This window comes from Pseudochaenichthys georgianus, chromosome 22 (assembly GCF_902827115.2).
Source record: "Pseudochaenichthys georgianus chromosome 22, fPseGeo1.2, whole genome shotgun sequence".
Lineage (NCBI taxonomy): Eukaryota > Metazoa > Chordata > Actinopteri > Perciformes > Channichthyidae > Pseudochaenichthys > Pseudochaenichthys georgianus.
Window position 1 is genome coordinate 29,740,228 of NC_047524.1, and position 18,362 is coordinate 29,758,589.

The 18,362-nt window shown below is 43.8% G+C and overlaps 3 protein-coding genes across 6 annotated transcripts in view; 2 read left to right on the forward strand and 1 right to left on the reverse strand.

Annotated features, from left to right (window-relative positions):
* The window catches only part of pnn (pinin, desmosome associated protein), a 29,018-nt gene extending 23,291 nt beyond the window's left edge, over positions 1–5,727 (forward strand). Inside the window, exon 9 of the mRNA XM_034111350.2 lies at positions 3,962–5,727. Coding sequence (XP_033967241.1) covers positions 3,962–5,163 — 1,202 coding nt within the window. The 3' untranslated portion in view covers positions 5,164–5,727. The remainder of the gene's footprint in view (positions 1–3,961) is intronic.
* Positions 5,728–5,815: 88 nt separating this feature from the next.
* Positions 5,816–11,301, reverse strand: gemin2 (gem (nuclear organelle) associated protein 2). Of its 2 annotated transcripts, none has more exons than XM_034111352.2 (10): positions 11,010–11,301; positions 10,239–10,323; positions 9,876–9,938; positions 9,222–9,281; positions 9,016–9,135; positions 8,443–8,487; positions 8,299–8,367; positions 7,740–7,850; positions 7,118–7,176; positions 5,816–6,914 (listed from the first exon to the last, which is right to left on the reverse strand). In XM_034111352.2, the coding sequence occupies exons 1-10, from the start codon at positions 11,129–11,131 to the stop codon at positions 6,875–6,877; spliced, it is 774 nt and encodes a 257-aa protein (XP_033967243.1). In that variant the 5' UTR covers positions 11,132–11,301; the 3' UTR covers positions 5,816–6,874. The 2 variants fall into 2 exon arrangements, with proteins under 2 accessions (XP_033967243.1, XP_033967242.1); XM_034111351.2 differs by having other exon boundaries at positions 9,849–9,938; positions 11,010–11,300.
* Positions 11,302–11,580: 279 nt separating this feature from the next.
* Positions 11,581–18,362, forward strand: part of mia2 (MIA SH3 domain ER export factor 2) — a 31,685-nt gene continuing 24,903 nt past the window's right edge. Inside the window, exons 1-4 of one of the 3 annotated variants that reach the window (XM_034111874.2) lie at positions 11,581–11,804; positions 12,112–12,245; positions 12,836–12,922; positions 13,038–17,162. In XM_034111874.2, the coding sequence (XP_033967765.1) occupies positions 11,684–11,804; positions 12,112–12,245; positions 12,836–12,922; positions 13,038–16,532 (3,837 nt within the window). In that variant the 5' untranslated portion in view covers positions 11,581–11,683 and the 3' untranslated portion in view covers positions 16,533–17,162. Of the gene's footprint in view, positions 11,805–12,111; positions 12,246–12,835; positions 12,923–13,037; positions 18,300–18,362 lie in introns of those variants that run through there. The other 2 variants (XM_034111875.2, XM_071207245.1) reach the window with 2 other exon arrangements.

Genomic DNA, 18,362 nt, shown 5'->3' on the forward strand with positions numbered 1-18,362 from the left:
AGATGAGTTTTCAGTCTGCGCCGGAAGGTGTGTAAGCTATCTGCTGTCCTGATGTCAATGGGAGCTCATTCCACCATTTTGGAGCCAGGATAGCAAACCCACGTGTTTTTGCTGATGGGAACTTGGGTCCCCCTAGCAGCGAGGGTGCAGCGAGTCGTTTGGCTGATGCAGAGCGTAGAGCACGCGATGGGGTGTACAGTTTAACCATGTCCTCGATGTAGGAAGGGCCAGATCCATTTGCAGCATGGTACGCAAGTACCAGTGTCTTGAAGTGATTTCTAGCAGTTACCGGAAGCCAATAAAGGGAGCGGAGGAGCGGCGTGGTGTGGGAAAATTTAGGAAGGTTGAAGACCAGACGAGCCGCTGCATTCTGGACGAGCTGCAGAGGTCGGATGGCACATGCAGGTAGACCGGCCAGGAGGGAGTTGCAGTAATCTAGGCGTGAGGTGACGAAAGCCTGGACCAGAAGCTGGGTCGCTTTCTGGGTCAGCTGGGGACGTATCTTCCTGATGTTGTAGAGCGTGTATCTGCAGAAACGGGTTGTAGCAGCGACAGCACACCCAGCGACAGCACATCCAGATTCCTTGCAGTCTGAGTCGGGGAAACAACAGAGGTGCCGATGTTGATAGTCAGGTCAAGAGTGGGACAATCTTTTCCCGGAAGGAAAAGCAGTTCAGTTTTGTCAAGGTTGAGCTTGAGATGATGAGCGGACATCCACTGAGAGATGTCAGCTAAACAAGCAGAGATGCGTGCGACGCCCTGGGTCTCTGAGCGGGGAAAGGACAGAATTAATTGGGTGTCGTCAGCGTAGCAGTGGTATGAAAAACCATGCGGGCTAATGACAGATCCGAGCGAGTTTGTGTACAGGGAGAAGAGGAGGGGACCAAGAACAGAGCCCTGAGGGACCCCTGTAGTTAATTGACAAGGGTCGGAGTCGGATCCTCTCCAAGTTACCCTGTAGGTACGGTCTTTGAGGTATGAGGCGAGGAGGGAAAGTGCAGAGCCTGAAACTCCAAGTTCTTGGAGAGTGCGAAGGAGGATCTGATGGTTCACCGTGTCGAATGCAGCAGACAGGTCCAACAGGATGATGACAGAAGAGAGGGATGCTGCTTTGGCCGTGTGCAGTTCATCAGTGACAGCAATGAGAGCAGTTTCTGTGGAGTGGCCTGCCTTGAAACCAGACTGGTGCGGATCCAGAAGGTTGTTCTTTGGGAGGGTCCAAGAGGGTGGAGAAGATGGAAAATAGTTTTTTATGATCGGAATAGGAAGATTGGATCTTATCTTGAAAGAAAGTGCTTTTTGCCTGAGAGATCGAAGCAGAGAAAGAGGAGAGGAGAGCCTGATAGGTTAGGAGGTCGTCTTGGTGTTTGGATTTCCACCATTTCCGCTCTGCTGCCCGAGGGACGGTTCTATTAGCACGCAGTGCGTCATTTAGCCAGGGAGCAGGAGGGGACTGACGAGCCTGCCGAGATGTGAGAGGACAGAGAGGATGAGAGAGTAGAGAGGAGAGTTTCCGCAGCAGAGTTTGGAGGCAGGAGTTGGAACGAGTCAGAGGAAGGGAGGGCTGAGAGCACCGATGAGGCAAAGGTAGAGGGGGAGAGGGAACGAAGGTTACGGCGGACAGGTGCAGGATGAGAAGAGATTAGTTTGTTATGTTTGGAAAGGGGTAGAGAGAATGAAATGAAGAAGTGATCGGATGTGTGGAGCGGGTTTACAGAGAGGTTAGAAGTAGCGCAGTTCCTTGAGAATATGAGATCAAGGACATTGCCAGCTTTATGAGTTGGTGGGGACGGAGACAGTGAGAAAGCAAAGGCGGTTAACAGAGATGTTAGTTCGTCTATCTTCCCCGTCTGGAGGTTGAAGTCTCCGAGAAGTACAGCGGGAGGACCAGATTCAGGGATGTGTGAGAGGAGATGATCTAATTCCTCCAAGAAGTCCCCCAAGGCGCCTGGTGGATGGTAGAGAACAACAATGGTTAATTGTATAGCATGGGTTACTGTGACGGCATGGAATTCAAAGGTGGAAGGAGTGAAGTTAGGTAGCTTGAAGAGGGAAAAGCTCCATTTGGGAGAGAGCAGGAGACCAGTGCCACCTCCTCTGCCAGTGGGTCTGGGTGTATGGGAGAAGGAATATGCTGTGGAGAGAGCTGCTGGGGTGGATGTGTTGGATGGAGTAATCCAGGTCTCAGTGAGAGCAAGGAAATCCAGAGACTGCAGGGAAGCGTAGCCAGAGATGAAGTCAGCCTTAGGAACAGCTGACTGGCAGTTCCACAGGCCGCCTGAAACTAGATGTTGGATGTCAGTGGCGCACGTGGGATAGACGAGAGCAGGCCGGTTATATCGATTACGAGATACACGGGGCCAGTGATAATTGCGAGAAGACACATGAACAGGAATGGAGAAAATACACATGCTTATAGCATGAGGGGCTAGAAAGCTAAAGAAAATAAAAATAAGACACCAGCAATACTTAGCTCAATCAGAGTAGGATTTGCCTCCCTCGTGACTCCCGCAGGACTCCAATGTCTTTAGCCGCGTTCACACTGCGGTACTTTTCCCACAAAGGTTCATGCGAACTTAGTTCATGCGAACTCTTTAGTTCGCATGAACTAAGTACAGATCGCGTTCACACCAGAAAAAGTCCCTGGGGGTGGATTAGGCAAATGAAGCCGCTGACGTCACTTCTTCTTCTGCTTTGGGTTTACTGGCAGGCTGCAACCCACTTCACGGCGTATACTGCCGCCCAAAGTCCCCGGCCGGAAGTCCCCGGAGTTGGGGAAGGCTTCAGTAGAAGCTGCTGGGACTCCCAGCAGCTTCTACTGAAGCCTTCCGAGTAAATCGCCAGAACGCCGACACCTCCTCATCTCCACCGCTCCCATGTTTTATTTTGTGTTGCCATAAGTTAGTCTCTCTGCGTTTCTGCGCTGGGCTAATGCTAATGCGAGGATAATAAAATGGCGGCTTAACAAAACTTTTTGGGAGTTTTACGGGGCGTGGTTTGCAATCCGCCCAGCCAATCATGAATATAGCTCTTTTCTCAAAAAAGAGCCGCTCGAAAGTCCCTGCTCTCTAGCAGGGACTTTCGAGTGGGTAAAAAGGTTCGCATTAACTACTTTTAGTACCGGCTCTTTTTGGTGTGAACGCGATCATGAACTAAGTTCGCATGAACCTTTGTGGGAAAAGTACCGCAGTGTGAACGCGGCTTATGTCGGTCTTTGACTCCCGCAGGACTCCAATGTCTTTGTCGGTCTTCGGCTGTTTGACGCTAACGCTCAAAGAAAGAGCTACCTAAATGGACACCTGATTGCTGAGTTCTCACAGCTGTGGTGCCACGCCCCTCTAATTAGTTAACTCTCTGCAGCTGATGGGCGACAGCTGAGAGGCCCTGCCTATTTAAATGCAGCCTTGATTGCCTATTGAGAGCAGTGGAACAGGTTCAGTGATCAGATCTGAGATTTAAATTCTCTCAAAAGCGCCGTTTTAGCTACAATAACTGCAGAACAATTATACAGAGTAGAATAACTAAAATGGAGAAGTCTAATTAAACAAGAATAGTACTCACAGTGGTTGCTGCGTCAATGGGTATTGTTGCCACCGGGTCAAAATGCACACTGAGTTCTTCAGTTTTTGAATCCGCTATTTGCTATCCGTTATCACCTCTGTCAATTGTCCTCTTGTTGTGGTTTCATGGTACCAAGTCAACTTGTTCACACATGTACAGAGGGCTTTTGGAGCCCGAAAGGGCAGGCTCAGACATTTTCTAATGTTTCAAGGTCCTAATTTATTTTTGTACTTTATTTAACGACACAATTATTGTAAATCTTTATTGTTTCGGGAGTGTTTTTGACCGTGTCATTGTAACGGGCCAAAACAAAATTATTAAACATTTATTTGTTAAATCTCCTTTTCAAATCCATCATTTTTTAATCTGTAACGTCTTGTTCTTTTTTGTTTTTCTACAGCTGTGTTTGATGAGAGGCGCGAGGCTTTTGCAGAGCACCTCAGTAAGATGGAGTCCCGCCCCCGGCGACAGCCAAACCGCGACCAGGACTGCAACACCGCGGCAACGGGAACGGACCGCCCGGCGGAGGGTAAGCCAGCAGGTCAGGTAGTCAAGGTGACAGGTAACAGGGGAGATGCAGAGATAGAGGAAGACGAGGAGGAGGATGAGGAGATGGAGGAGAGGGAAAAGGAAGGGGCTAAAAAGGAGATTATTATGGAGGAGGGGGAGAAGGAAGTGTTGCAGAAGGTTGAGGAAGAGGTAGAGGGGATGGAGTTGAGTGAGGAGGTTAGGAAAGTGGATGAGGAGGAGAAGGAAGGAGAGGGGGTGGTTAAAGCTGTAGAGGAGAAGGAAGAGAAGGAGCCAAGCCCAGGGTCAGAGGAGGGGGAGGGGGAGGGCGAGAAACAGAAAGAGGACAGGACTATGGTAGACGAGGGGGATGCAGAGAAGAATCTCCCAGAGATACCGATTGAAAAGCCCCAGGAGACCCCGTCCTCCGAACCAAGCGCACCCAGCCAAGCAGCAGACAGCGGGCCCCAGTCCCCCCCCATCCTCCCTGTGGGGGAGCTAGCAGAAAAGCCCTCCGAGATCCCAGAACCCCAAGAAGCCTCCGAGGCTCCCGAACAGGAAGTGAGCCCGCCTGGCCTCATGCTGCAGAACTCAGCAGCTGAGAGCCACGCTGCGGAGGGGAAACCGGAGGAGGCTCCCCAAAAACCAGCCGTGTCCCAGGAGGCCCCCGCCATCACCCCCTCACCCGCAAAGAAGGGAGAGGAGGGCGGGAGAGGCAGGAAGAAGGCAAAGGAGGCAAAGAAGAGCCGCAACGCCTCCTCTTCGTCCTCGGGCTCCTCCTCCAGCGGGAGCTCGTCCTCTTCCTCCGGGTCCAGCCACTCCTCGTCTTCCTCCTCTTCTTCGTCCGCGTCGTCAAAGAGCCGCAGTCGCAGCCGAGACCCCAGCAAGCGCAAGAGGAGGCCGTCGGAGAGGGCGAGGGACAGGAAGAAAGGGGAGGAGAGGAGTCAGCGCAAGAGAGGGGGGAGCAGCGGAGGAGGGAGGGACTCAAAGGCGTCCAAGGAGAAGAAGAAGAGGAGGAGCGATGAAGGGAGGAGCAGGTCCTCCCGTGGCGATAGGGAGCATAAAGATAGAGACAGGAAGGACAAGAGACGCTAATCTGCTTCTCGTTCAGCTGTACGGTGACGCTGGCACACTGAGGGGCAATCAACTTCATTTAACTACACATAACGTTTTTAAATTAGCATTTTCCCTTAAAATGCCACTTAAAGGCCTTTGGAGGATTTTTCTCCAGAGTAGGGATTTAAAAGTTGATGGAAATGGAGGATAAGTGGTTATAATTTCCCTTTTTTATATTTGGCAAAAGAAGTCTACCTGATTGGACGCCTTGCTAAAACGGGCCAGATTAGCCAGGGTATTCGAAACACTTGGCTTTTAAGAGGCTCTCTGGACAGATGGTGTTGAATGTTCTCCATCCTAATGCCATAGGCTGGGGTTGCCGGTGGTTACGGTAGCACCATTCACTCACAGTACTGTTGTTTTTAAGTCGATGTGACAATGCTGTCAATCCACGTTTATTTGATTGTTGGATCAATGTGAATGCCCCTTTACCTTCACCCTGCGGGTACATGTGTGATTTGCTGGTTTTTGAAAGTGTTTTTCCATTTTTTGTATGAACTGATAATCTGCTTCAAATTAAAGGTGAGATATTGGTGGAAATAAGTGTGATGTGCGTTTATTCAAATCATAAGGCTGGGACTGCTTAAATTATCTCCCATTAAATATTTAGGCTGTTAAGGTAACCTCTTCAAATGCCTTATGTATGTTCAACAATCCATAAACAAAAAATGTATTAATAAACTGAAACGGCAAAGCATAAAATACACATTTAAAATAAAAACTTAGAGCAAGAGATGGTTTGGGATTGTAGCTTGTCTCTTAATTTAAAAAAAGGAAATGTCAACTGTTATCATTCTGTCCGTAGATCACATTTCTTTCTTTGTAAATTCTGCATTTTAAGGTGATAAATCAAAATGTCTCATTCTAAAAGCTTTCAAAATGTGATCATAGAAGTTTTGGAAAGTAACTCGGCACATCTACTGAAGTATTGAGCACAGGTAAAACGATGAGGTGTATAAGATGAAGTATACTTATTACATTTCTTTCGATACAACCAATAAAGATTTAAACAAATGTTTGTTACAAATTAAATGTAACTAGAAAACAGTTTCAACAACAACAGCTTAGTCAGTTAGCAAATGGACAGATATTGAATTGGCATCTATAAACATTTAGGTAGTTATAACTACGAACATTGTTTTTTAGGGGTTTTATTTTCTGCATTGGGTACTTTAAATTTGTGAAAGTGCATTGAAGTATTTTTACTGAAAATGCAGGACTTTGGTATTTCACTTTGCTATCGGATCTGAATACTTCTTCCAACACTGCTCAAGTTTAAGCTGGGTTGTTAGATAACTTGGGTTCATAATCTGAGGGTTATCATATCCTGTACAGTTGTGTATTGTAAGCATTAGGCCTATTGCTTTATTGTCTAGCAAAGCTCCTCAGAATGAACATCGGTGACTATGCAGAGACCAACAATAAGCTCCACACACTTATGCAAATGAGTTTAATAGAACAAATAACATCTTCTGCTTTGGTTGCTGTCCAGTCATGATCAGGGATCCACGCTAATTGCAAATATATTTACAGAGTGAGTTCATGATCCCTTTGGTTTATCCTCAACTTTCATCACGTCTCTACGTGTCCTGGTCACATTCTCTCCACCTTCAAATGTCCTCAAGTGCATCCTGCTGCCCAAAGGCTTGGACGTGTTCCTCGACATTGACACAGTCCAAGAGTTAAATCCTCACTCGGGCTGGTCTGCCAGGTCACTCTGCTCAAAGTACCTACAGGAAGGACAAAGGGAAATAAGCATGTGTTTAGCACGCAAGTATATCTGATAATATGTTGGTGTTTTCAAACTATGTGTAAACTAGGCCTTACACTCTTTGCATTTGATTTATTATATGACCAAAGGCAGACAGCTTGATGTATTCAATGTCATATGGACTGACAAAGAATAAACTACCCAGGACACAGTGCTCGTTACCTAGCAACAAGACAGACGAGTAGGTTCAGGGCAGGAAGTTTCTCATCCTCCTCAGTCTCCTGTGGAACCAGAAAAAAAAAGTCATGCTGTGAGAAGACATTTAAAAAGTCTTACAGCCCCCAGGAAGTGTGCCGGCCGTTGCAGCAAGTCCGCAACATCATTTGGCCCAGAAAGACTTCTTCCCATTGAGAAAAAAAAATCAACAGATATTTGTTGTTTCTAACTACTCAGTGTGGGCCCTTAAATAGCCTTTATTCACATTAGGTCCTAGATATTGTATAATCCAGAGTTACTTTGTCTGTCCATTCATTTGACTGAGCCGAGACTGGCCATGTGGATTGGAGGCGGGGCTTAAAGAAAACACATGCCGTTGGTTTAGATTATTATTTTCTCACTAGTCAAGCGATTCCTTTCTACATGTGCCCTAAGAAACATGTATATGAATGAACATCAATGCTGTCTTCCTACAGAAATAACAATGTACCAATAAACCGATCACTCCGAGTTATCCCTTCCTGTATTTAGCACCTAGGGGAAAAAGGCAACTTGTATATTTCCACTTGAATTCACAGGAAAGACCTCTGAGGACGGCAGCATTACAGTCTCAGCAAGGGAATCCTACCAGCGCACTGCGGAGCTGAGCACACCTCCTGGCCAGCTGTCGGATGCAGGAGTGGGCTTCAGGCAGCAGGGGCTTCTCCAGGCAGGCCAGCAGAGCGTACAGCCAGCGACCCTGTGACACACACTTCATATTAATCGTGGAAAGGGCTGCAAACTAAAGCAAAAAGTATTTATTCCCCACATTCAGAAAACTAGTGCTTATTGCTGCTTTACCACCGTTAGAATAATTTAGCAATGGGGCTGTGTCCTACAATAGCATTTCAGGGAAGCCAAATGATATTATGGAGGAGGGGAGGGAAATACTCTAAGAAAAAAGTCTAGAATTCCCAGATGAAAAAAACGAATATACTAGAAATTAAATCACAAGATAAATACAATTAATTGAGATTATAGTCGTATCCCTTTTGAACTGAATTTCAACATCCTGTCTTTGTCCAACTTAATCAAAGACACATTATAAGAATTGAGCACGGTTTCCAATTTACAACATTGCAATACGATCACAGCTTTGGACATGCGGAATTTGCAAACAATTAAAAGGAGTGACTAACTAAACTCACCAACTGTGGAGCAAAGTCGTTTTCCTCAAACCAGCCGACGAGAGTTTCCAACACCATCAGCACCGTGGACTGCAGACAAGAGGAAAGTATTAATCAGACTGTCAAGTGTTTCAGAATAAAATGTTCACAGAGAGAGTTACTGACCTGGTTCAGCCTGCTGACTATCGTGAGGAAGGGAGGGAAGCCCACCTGAGCACAGACGCATGCTTTCATTATTATCTTTTAATACACGGCGTAGTTGAAAACTCGCCAATTTTGATTGGTAATTTTAAGTTTGCCAGTAGATTGTGACTAAGGAGGACACTGATCAATGTGCAGTCTGATAAATGTAACATGAGCGGGGGCCAAAGAAACACATTGTTTTCTTCCGTCGGAAGCAATGCGATCATTTTTAGATCAAAAGAAGCAGTAGATCAGTAATAACTATCTGTTTTAGAAGTGGGATATTTATATATTTTTTGCATTATTGACCGGCTCGCTGCACATTCTCCCTTATTAACAACATGCTTTTAAATAATAAACAATGTAACTGTTATTTCTTTAGATAAAGCTGGAGGATACAGTCCGCTACTACTTTACTTTAAAAGGCATAGCTAACATTTTTACAGATTTTTGAAGGCTGTTCTTCAAACTCCATGAGTTGTAGTGCTTTGTAAGAAATTCTGTCAGCTAAATAACAATAGTTCATTTATCTCTTTCTTATCACTATAATACAACCTTGCTGTGGTCCAGTGCTGGCTCTGCTTCAGCTGCTTCTGTCCGGCTGGATGACGTGCCCAGATAGAGCGTCTCTCCAAAACAAAACTTCTTCCAGCCCTCCTCGTCTGTTATATCCGGCTGGACGACACACAGAAAATGTATTTATAACAAATGCTAAATCTCTTAATCAGTTTGCACCACCGTATATTTAAGATCCTCCTCACCATCTCCACGTTGTCGTCCAGAGTGTTGCTGCTCCAATGATTCCTGTTCTTTGCAATGCTCTAAGGGCAAAAGGCAGAACTGACGTATTTATGTCATAGAACATTTTTTCATATTAAGCTTGTGTTAACCATAGGGCTGTGCAATTAATCGTATTTTAATCTCGATTACGATTTTGGCTTGCAACGATTACGTAAACAACGTAATCGAAATAAAACGATTATTATTATTAATTTATTTTTTAATGTATTGGTTTTTCAGTTGAATTATACTTAAAGTTCAGGGTAATCAACTGTTAAAAACATATTGTTCACATTTTTTCATCGTTTTTTAATAATCGTGATATCAATTATTGGCCAAAAATAATCGTGATTATGATTGTTGCCATAATCGAGCAGCCCTAGTTAACCACAGACCTTATTTCAGACATCTAACCACAAACATGTTCAATAAAAACGTTGACTTCTAGACGAGGAAATCGTGCTTAAATGCTGACTCATTCCTGGGTTTTAGGACGCATGCCTGAGCCATTATTTTTGTCATCCTATGGACCAAACCTTTCCAGCATTGCTTTTTATATATTTTATGGACTTGAGTCAAAAAAGGAAGACCAGGTTGTTTTAGTTCACCTGTCTGACATCTGAAAAGTTACTGACTTGGTGCTGCTGCCAACTGAGGCTGGGGCAGAACCCCACCGGAGCAGCATGGCACCCCGCCACCTGAGAGACAGAAACACCAGGAACACCAGGAACAGTCAGACAATAGAAGGAATAGATACATGTTATATTATCTCATACAAGCTAGTATTACCCATGTGTCCCTGTTCGCTCATTTTACACTTTATGTGGGCAGCCTACTTCTAGTAAAACAATTATTGGAATTGCATATTTTAAAAACAACCATTCATCAATGTATTATTTATTTTTACCTTATCCAAAGCTACATTTAAAACAGAGACAAATTGCATTAGAATTATTATTTATTGCACTTTATGTTGAGGTTTGTGTACTTTTACTCACAGAGGCATTAATTGTTTGTTTCTTCTTCAGTTTCTTGGGGTCAATCTGAGCCACCACCACCTCTGGACACTGTGACGCCTCCAACCTGGAGAAAAGCAAAAACATTGGTATTTCATTAAAATATAAATACTTTCTAAAATATAGGTTATTAAATGTTGTTATTTTAAATCTTGATCAAGTGGAGTGAGTAGGCATGATAAAAAATAAATAATAAGAGTATACTGTGGTTTATATATTATATTATTTCATCACCTGTCAACGTTTTTATGTTTTATCATATCGAAGTTAAACGCCTCCAATGTTCAAATGTAAATAATAGTACTACAATTTGGTTTTGTTTGACTAAATTAATCTATTTGCAGTAACACTAATACGATGTAACAAAATGACTGTGAAATCAATGGTGTTCCATAGGAAAAAGGAGCAAACGCAAGTAGCCCACAGTAGCCTACTTCATTCAAGCAACTGGCTCTAGTGACGCACTTCGTAATACACAAAAATAGTGAATACATACAAATAAATGCACTTTAACAGCCATGTTGTCTTATTTGCAAGTTGAGTATTTTTCAACCAAGTGTAGAAATGGAATCATGAAAACAATATTCATTGTAGGCTACTGGCTTTCGAAACATCACGTGCTCTCTACTATCCACCATGTTTACAGTGTTTCCGGTGTTTCCGGTGCCAGTATCAGTGTAATAGCGTTGCACTGATAATGCACTATCATTAAGGTTTAAAGGGGAGTGTGTCTCTGTTCAGAGGGCGACTTACTGGACCTGTCGGAGGTATTCCCGGGGGTTTCTCGGGGGTCCTTTCAGGTCCAGCTCTTCTCCACTGGCTCCAAACTCAACGGGCAGCAGCCTCGGCATTAACTCCTCTACGTCAGACTTCATTTTTAAGCTAATACCTTACAACAACCTTAATGTAAACTGTCGCCAACTGCGAATGAAACGCCAACTTGCAACAGAAAACGACCAAAACAATGAACTTTTCACAGGTGCTGAAAAGTGCTCTCCAACTAGATGGCCATCTTGGTTGGTTTTACACGCGGAGTGATGACGCCGTATTTGCGCGCGGTGTTTGTTGTCATGGTGATGAACGCCACACGTGTTGATATATTTTTAGATAAAGGCTGAAGTCCATAAAACACACGTTAAACTTTCCAAAACGCTGTCGCCATCTTTGTTTATTTATTTCACGGTGAAATGTCAATATAGATGATCTTCTCTAACATTGAACTGAAATAAAACCAAATAAAAACCTTTGACCAGTGACCAAGCAGCAGCTGGAAGTTAATGATTATCCCAACGCTGGCCTTATCTCAGCTCTCCCTTTTACTATTGAGTCTGCATGACAGCAGCAGCTTAGAGGCAATGTCCACATGCCAGCGAAGCAGAGTTATTATGGACATCTTCTCTTGATACGCTCCTATTAAACCATCAACTATGGCTGTTTCAAAGGCCAACATTATTCTGTGGTGTACAGGCATAGCGTTTGTGATTTTACCTCACTTGAATCTGGGAATGTTGTCCGACTACAAGATCTGTGGAGACTCTGAATGTGAAAGTAAGTGTCCATTTGCTAATATCCTTAAAGTTGATGATGATCCACTACACAGTTTTCTAAACTATTTAATTATGATAATACGGTTATTATTTCGGTTGTCATTTAGTGTTTTGTTTATTTATTCTTTGCACACAGCATTAAACTGCATGAGACCGCTCTTAAAATTCAGGGAAATTCACAAATAAATACAACAAAACAAATAATGACAATAAGAAGTATGCACAAAGCCATACCATTACAGGAAATATTTAATTAAATCATTTACTATTTCAATCACTGATGAGTGTGTCTGTGTGTGTTTGTCTAGGCCTGATGAGTCGAGTGCAGGCCATCAGGGACCACCGTGGTAAGGACTGTCGTTTCCTTAGCTTTAGACGAGGAGACACCATCTTTGTTTACCACAAACTGACTGGAAGAAGGAACGAGCTCTGGGCCGGCAGTGTGAGTCTGATATCCCTCTTCTCTCTTTAGTGTGTGTTGTGTGTTAACACAACACACACAACTCAAGCCCTCATTTCAGGTTGTAGGTTAACGAGATTAGTCATGATTACAATACAGATACTACAGGTTCTCTGATTGGATCTCACACTCCAGTTCATTGATATAATTATATAATGACTTAACAGACAGAATGAGTAGATAAATCACCACTTCTTTTTTATCTTTTATTTTGGGTTAGGAGGAAGAGAACAGTCTTTTTTGTAATGTATTAAGATAACGTTTATTTTTCCTTTAATGAGTTGATCAAGTGGATAATATAATCCACAAAGACCAATGCAAAAGTACCAATTTAAAATGTATGTTTACCAGTGATTTGCACATAAGTTTCTTGAAAATAAGTCCATCCTCATGAGAAAAGCTTTAAAAATGATGAATCGACTAAAGAAATCTTAGTCGATAAAGTGCCCAATAAGGGGAAACCCCAGAAAAAAGTGTTTCCTTATCTGTTTTTCCTGTCCTTCTAGTGCCGTTCATTCCATTCCTCTACAATGCTGCCTTGGCTTTACACAACTGCTTACTTTTGATTTCAGATTGACAAACAGTTTGGCTATTTCCCAAAGGATGCAGTGCAAGAGGAGCAGGTTTATGCTACTAAGGAGAACATAGTGGAAACACAGGTAAACTGGCATTGATTTCAGTCAACTGATATATGGTATATTATTTACCCTGAGTAAGTAGTTTTTGAATCTGTACAAGATGAAACCGAATTCCTTATTTCCTTTCTTCATTCAGGACTCTGATTTCTTCTGTATGGATGAGTATGGTTACCCCATTGACTCCAGTCATCTGGACAGTGATGAGGAGCATGTTGATCAGAACATACAAAACCAGGAGTCTGAAAGCTCCCAAACCACACCATACAACGATGACACACATACGGAAAGTCCTTCAACACCTGCAGTTGTTTCTACAGAATTTCCAATCTCAGCAGAGGAAGAGGACGAAAATAAAAACGCTGGGGATGCTGGCGATGCCGGGACTCAAGAGGAAGTACAGGAGCCTCCAGGAACTCTGAAGGAACAAGGTGGGTCTGAACCCTCTTACTGGCTGGGTTCTTCAGTGACAGGATGGTTAGGTCTAGCTAAAGAGGAAGAAGAAACTGGCATTTTGGTTGAAGGAGAGAACAAAAAAGAGACAAAGGAGATGCAGGCCGATGCTTCTGTTGCTTCTTCTGTGACAGGATGGCTGGGGTTGGGAGGAGAACATATTGATGATGCACAGGAAAGTAAAGAAGAAGACATGAAGACTGATCATTCTTTCACTTCAACCATGTCTGAGTGGCTTGGTTTTGGAGGGGAGGAAAAAACCGATCCCTCCACAGAAAAAGAGCGAGAAGAAGAGCCAGCAGATATGTTCAGAAGTAGGCGGATGTCTCTGGACCTAGAAGGTAGCCAGTTACATGAAGAAGAGAAGGAGGAAATGGGGACATTGGGTTGGCTAGGAAATGGACTCTCAAACACGCTGGGGTTTGGTCGGACTGATCAAGAGTCAGAAAAAGAGGCAACACGTGAAAAAAAGGATAGGGGGGTAATCAAGGAGGAGGAACAACCGGTGTCAGGTTCTTGGTTTAATATGGGGATTGGGGACATTTTAGGCTACGGGAAAGACGAGAGTGAAGTGGATGAGAGTGAAGAAGGTAGGTTCAAGGAGACAGAAGAGAACACAACTTTAGACCAAGAGAATGTGGATACCAGTCAATCTCAAGGTGAACTGACAGATGAGGTAAGGACAGAACCTAGCAGTGAATCAAAGGTTGAAGAAACTCCAAAAGACCAAAATGATGGCAGTAATTCTATTGATATGGGTACTTTAGACAGTAAGTATAGTGTCTTACCTGAAGATGCAGAATCCAAGGTTGATGTAAAAGATATTTCTCCAAAGACTATAAATGGTAAAGATCATCAGATGCCCAAATCAATAGAAAAAGGGGGTGAGGATAGCAACGGAGAGTCAGGAGAAGATTTCAGAGCTAAAAGTGACACTGATCAGGACTTTTTAACACAACCTCACCTCACTTTAGGGCCTGACTCGAGATTTTTGGAGTTAAATTCGAATGCCGCGGGACAATCTGTAGGCGAGGCTGAGGAGGGCACAACAAAGGGTGTCCTCGAGGAAGGGGTCAAGGTACCGATTCAGATCATAAACACGGAAGCATCCACCAATATAGTCGGGGCACATAGTCATGAAAGTGAAAGGAATATCGCAGAGATGGAGGTACTTGATGATTCAGATTCTATGATTAATAATAACACAGAAACCAAGGGGGAGTTGCACCCTTTGGAGAGCAGCTCTCAGGACATTGGGTCATCCCATTCTAGAAATAGCGGTACTGACACTCTGTATGAAAATGCCTCAGATATCGAGAGAAGAACGTTATCCACAAGTGAGAGCACAACACAGATGGAAAACAATGCAGGTCAGGACTCTCCAAATTTGCCACAGGAACACTCACAAAGTGATGGCGATTCACATGAGCTTAAGGAAACAGTTAAGGAAATTGAGAACGATCGTGAAAACAAAATCCAACCAGTTAAAACTGAGAGAGAAACATTGGAGTTTGAAGAGAACATTCTAAATGAAAGTGGTCTAAAGTCAGCTATAGGCCTGGAAACAGACATTAAGACTGAGGAAGTATGGGAGTTAAAGGTAGAGGGAAATCAGGACGAGGTAGCAGAGTTAAAGGAAGAGGAAAAACAGCAGGAAGTGGTGGAAATAAAGGAACAGGGCAAACAGCAGGAAGCAAAAGAGATGCAGAAAGAAGGGAGCCAACGGGAAGTGCAGGAGATACAGAATGAGAAGAAACATCAGGAAGAGACAAAAGAAGAGAGGAAACAGGAGGAAGTGAAGGACATAAAGGATGATTTGGAACAACAGGAAGTGAATGAGATACAGGAAGAGGAAGAACAGCAACAAGTGAAGAAGATAAAGGTAGAGGGGAAACAGGAGGAAGTAGAGGAAAAAAAGGAAAAGGAAGAACAGGAGGAAGTGAAACAGGAGGAAGTGAAGGAGATACAGGAAGAGGGAATACAGGATGAAGTGAAAGAGATACAGGAAGAGGGAATACAGGACGAAGTGAAGGAGATACAGGAAGAGGGAATACAGGAGGAAGTGAAGGAGATACAGGAAGAGGGAATACAGGAGGAAGTGAAGGAGATACAGGAAGAGGGAATACAGGATGAAGTGAAGGAGATACAGGAAGAGGGAATACAGGAGGAAGTGAAGGAGATACAGGAAGAGGGAATACAGGAGGAAGTGAAGGAGATACAGGAAGAGGGAATACAGGAGGAAGTGAAGGAGATACAGGAAGAGGGAATACAGGAGGAAGTGAAGGAGATACAGGAAGAGGGAATACAGGAGGAAGTGAAGGAGATACAGGAAGAGGGAATACAGGAGGAAGTGAAGGAGATACAGGAAGAAGGGAAACAGGAGGAAGTGAAGGAGATACAGGAAGAGGGAATACAGGAGGAAGTGAATGAGATACAGGAAGAGGGAATACAGGAGGAAGTGAAGGAGATACAGGAAGAGGGGAAACAGGAGGAAGTGAAGGAGATACAGGAAGAGGGAATACAGGAGGAAGTGAAGGAGATACAGGAAGAGGGAATACAGGAGGAAGTGAAGGAGATACAGGAAGAGGGAATACAGGATGAAGTGAAGGAGATACAGGAAGAGGGGAAACAGGAGGAAGCAGAGGGGAAAAAAGGAGAGGAAGAACAGCAACCAGTGAAGGAGATAAAGCATGAGGGTAAACACAAGGAAATGAAGGAGATACAAGAAGAAGCAAAACCGCAGGACTTGAAGGAGATAGAGGACAAGGAGAAACGGGAGGATTTTAAGGAGATAAAAGAAGAGGCCAAACCGAAAGAGGAGGAGTTAGAGGAAAAGGCAAAGCAGTGGGAGGAAGAGGAAATTAAGGAAGAGGAGGAACTGGATGAGATGCAGGATAAGAATATAGAGGAGTTAAAAAAAGATGAGAAGCAGCAAGAGATCGAGGTAGAGGAGGAAAAACACAAAGAACTGGAAGGGTCAAAAGAAGATAACGAAAGAGAGGAGTTAGAGAAGATGGAAGGAGTTAAGGAAATAGAAAAGAAAGAGGTTGAACAAACGGTACAGTCTCAATTTAAGGTTGAGATTGAAACAACGTCCAATTTTTACCTGACACTGAAAGAGACAATGAGAGTCCAGAGAATGTGGACTCTCCCTCTTCCTGTATCTCCTTCACTTCCATAAGGAACAAAGAAGAAGAGGGGAGCCTCAAATGTCCAAACAATCTTAGTCCTCAAGCTGGTCAATACGGATTTGTGAGGGCCAAAGATGGAGGTGATTCTCCGAACACATTGGGGTTTGTTCGGACCGATAAGGATTCAGAGCAAGATACCACACCTGAAAAAGAGGATAGGGAGTTAATCACAGAGGAGGAACAACCAGTGTCAGGTTCTTGGTTTAATATGGGGATTGGGGACATTTTAGGCTTTATGAAAGATGAGAGTCAAGTTGATGAAAGTGCAGAAGGTAGGTTCAAGGAGATAGAAGAGAAAACAACTTTAAAACAAGAGAATACCAGTCAATCTCACGGCGAACTGACAGATGAGGTAAGGACAGAACCTAGCAGTGAATCAAAGGTTGAAGAAACTCCAAAAGACCAAAATGATGGCAGTAATTCTATTGATATGGGTACTTTAGACAGTAAGTATAGTGTCTTACCTGAAGATGCAGAATCCAAGGTTGATGTAAAAGATATTTCTCCAAAGACTATAAATGGTCAATTTCATCAGATGCCCAAATCAATAGAAAACGGGGAGGAGGATAGCAACGGAGAGTCAGGAGAAGATTTCAGAGCTAAAAACAACACTGATCAGGACTTTCGGACACAACATGACCTCACTTTAGGGCCTGACTCAAGTTTTGTGGAGTTCAATATAAACGCCGTTCAAGAAGGATTTGGGAGGGCCGAAGATGGAGGTGATTCTGCAGATAAGTTGAGCCAAATAAATGAAGGGGCAATCGACAATTATCCTGACAATAATCAAATATTAGCAGATAGGACAGGAGTGAGTCTAAAGGTACCATTCGAAGGCATAGTGAGAGATGACGATGGAATACAGGAGAAGGGGAAAAGGGATGATAATAGGAATGGAAAGCAGAATGAGGCAGAAAACATTGATCTGCTCGATTTAGGTGAAAGTGGCCAAAGCTGGGAAGAGAGGGAGATACACGTGAAGCATAATAATATACAGGGGAACATTTTAGATGACAATGCATTTGGTTCTGAATACAGTAAAGAGGGAGGAATCGAGGTTCCAGATGTCGTAAACCGGGATATAATATCTGAACAAACTCTTCCGTCTGATAGTCAGAATCAAAAGGAAGCAGAGACCGGAAGTGGCGGAGCATTTGGACTTTTCAAAAATGCCTTTAGCTTTTTTAGCGAAACCCCCGTTGCCGAAACTAAAGAATCCAAAGAATCTACCCCAAATTTGGACTCCAACACAGGTGAGACATCTGAGGAACCAGCATCTCTTACCCTTGATCAAGAACTGGAATCAACCACTGATTCGAATCAGGTGCAAGAGTTGCCTTCTTCCATCACCATGCCACAGCAGCAACTTCAGCCTTCTCTTACCTCTTCAGAGACATTGCTTCCGTTCCCAGAAGGCCACCTCCAAACAAAAACCCTCACCAAACGTTACAAGAACCTCCACGCCCACATGAACGACGACGAGACGACTATTCTCGTGGAACTCTTTGGGCCACACAAGCTGCAGTTCTTGGATTACATTTTAGGAAGCTTGGGAACCGTGAACGATGACCCGGACAATGATGAATCCATATTGCTGGATATAGAAATAATTTTGCTTCATCACAGAGAGACACTGGTCGCTCCTAGCATGAGGCTCACGGACGCACCTCAGGAGGATAAAGAAAAGACCAAAGCTCTCATCGCACTTCAGAAACTAGAAAGGCTTCTGGAAAGAGTGAGAGATACTTTCAAATCAGGTGAATCAGTAGCATCAAGTATTGTATGGCTACATGTCCTTAAAGGTCAATAATTACATCCGA

Bases quoted from the DNA above. Each gene is read 5' to 3' on its own strand.
- gemin2 (XM_034111351.2), bottom strand. From the start codon at position 11,131: ATGAAGTCTGACGTAGAGGAGTTAATGCCGAGGCTGCTGCCCGTTGAG. The intron at 10,324-11,009 runs GTAAGTCGCCCT...GCTTTTCTCCAG, and splicing joins GAATACCTCCGACAGGTCCA to GTTGGAGGCGTCACAGTGTC. The intron at 6,915-7,117 runs GTAACGAGCACT...TCCTTCCTGTAG, and splicing joins CTCGTCTGTCTTGTTGCTAG to GTACTTTGAGCAGAGTGACC.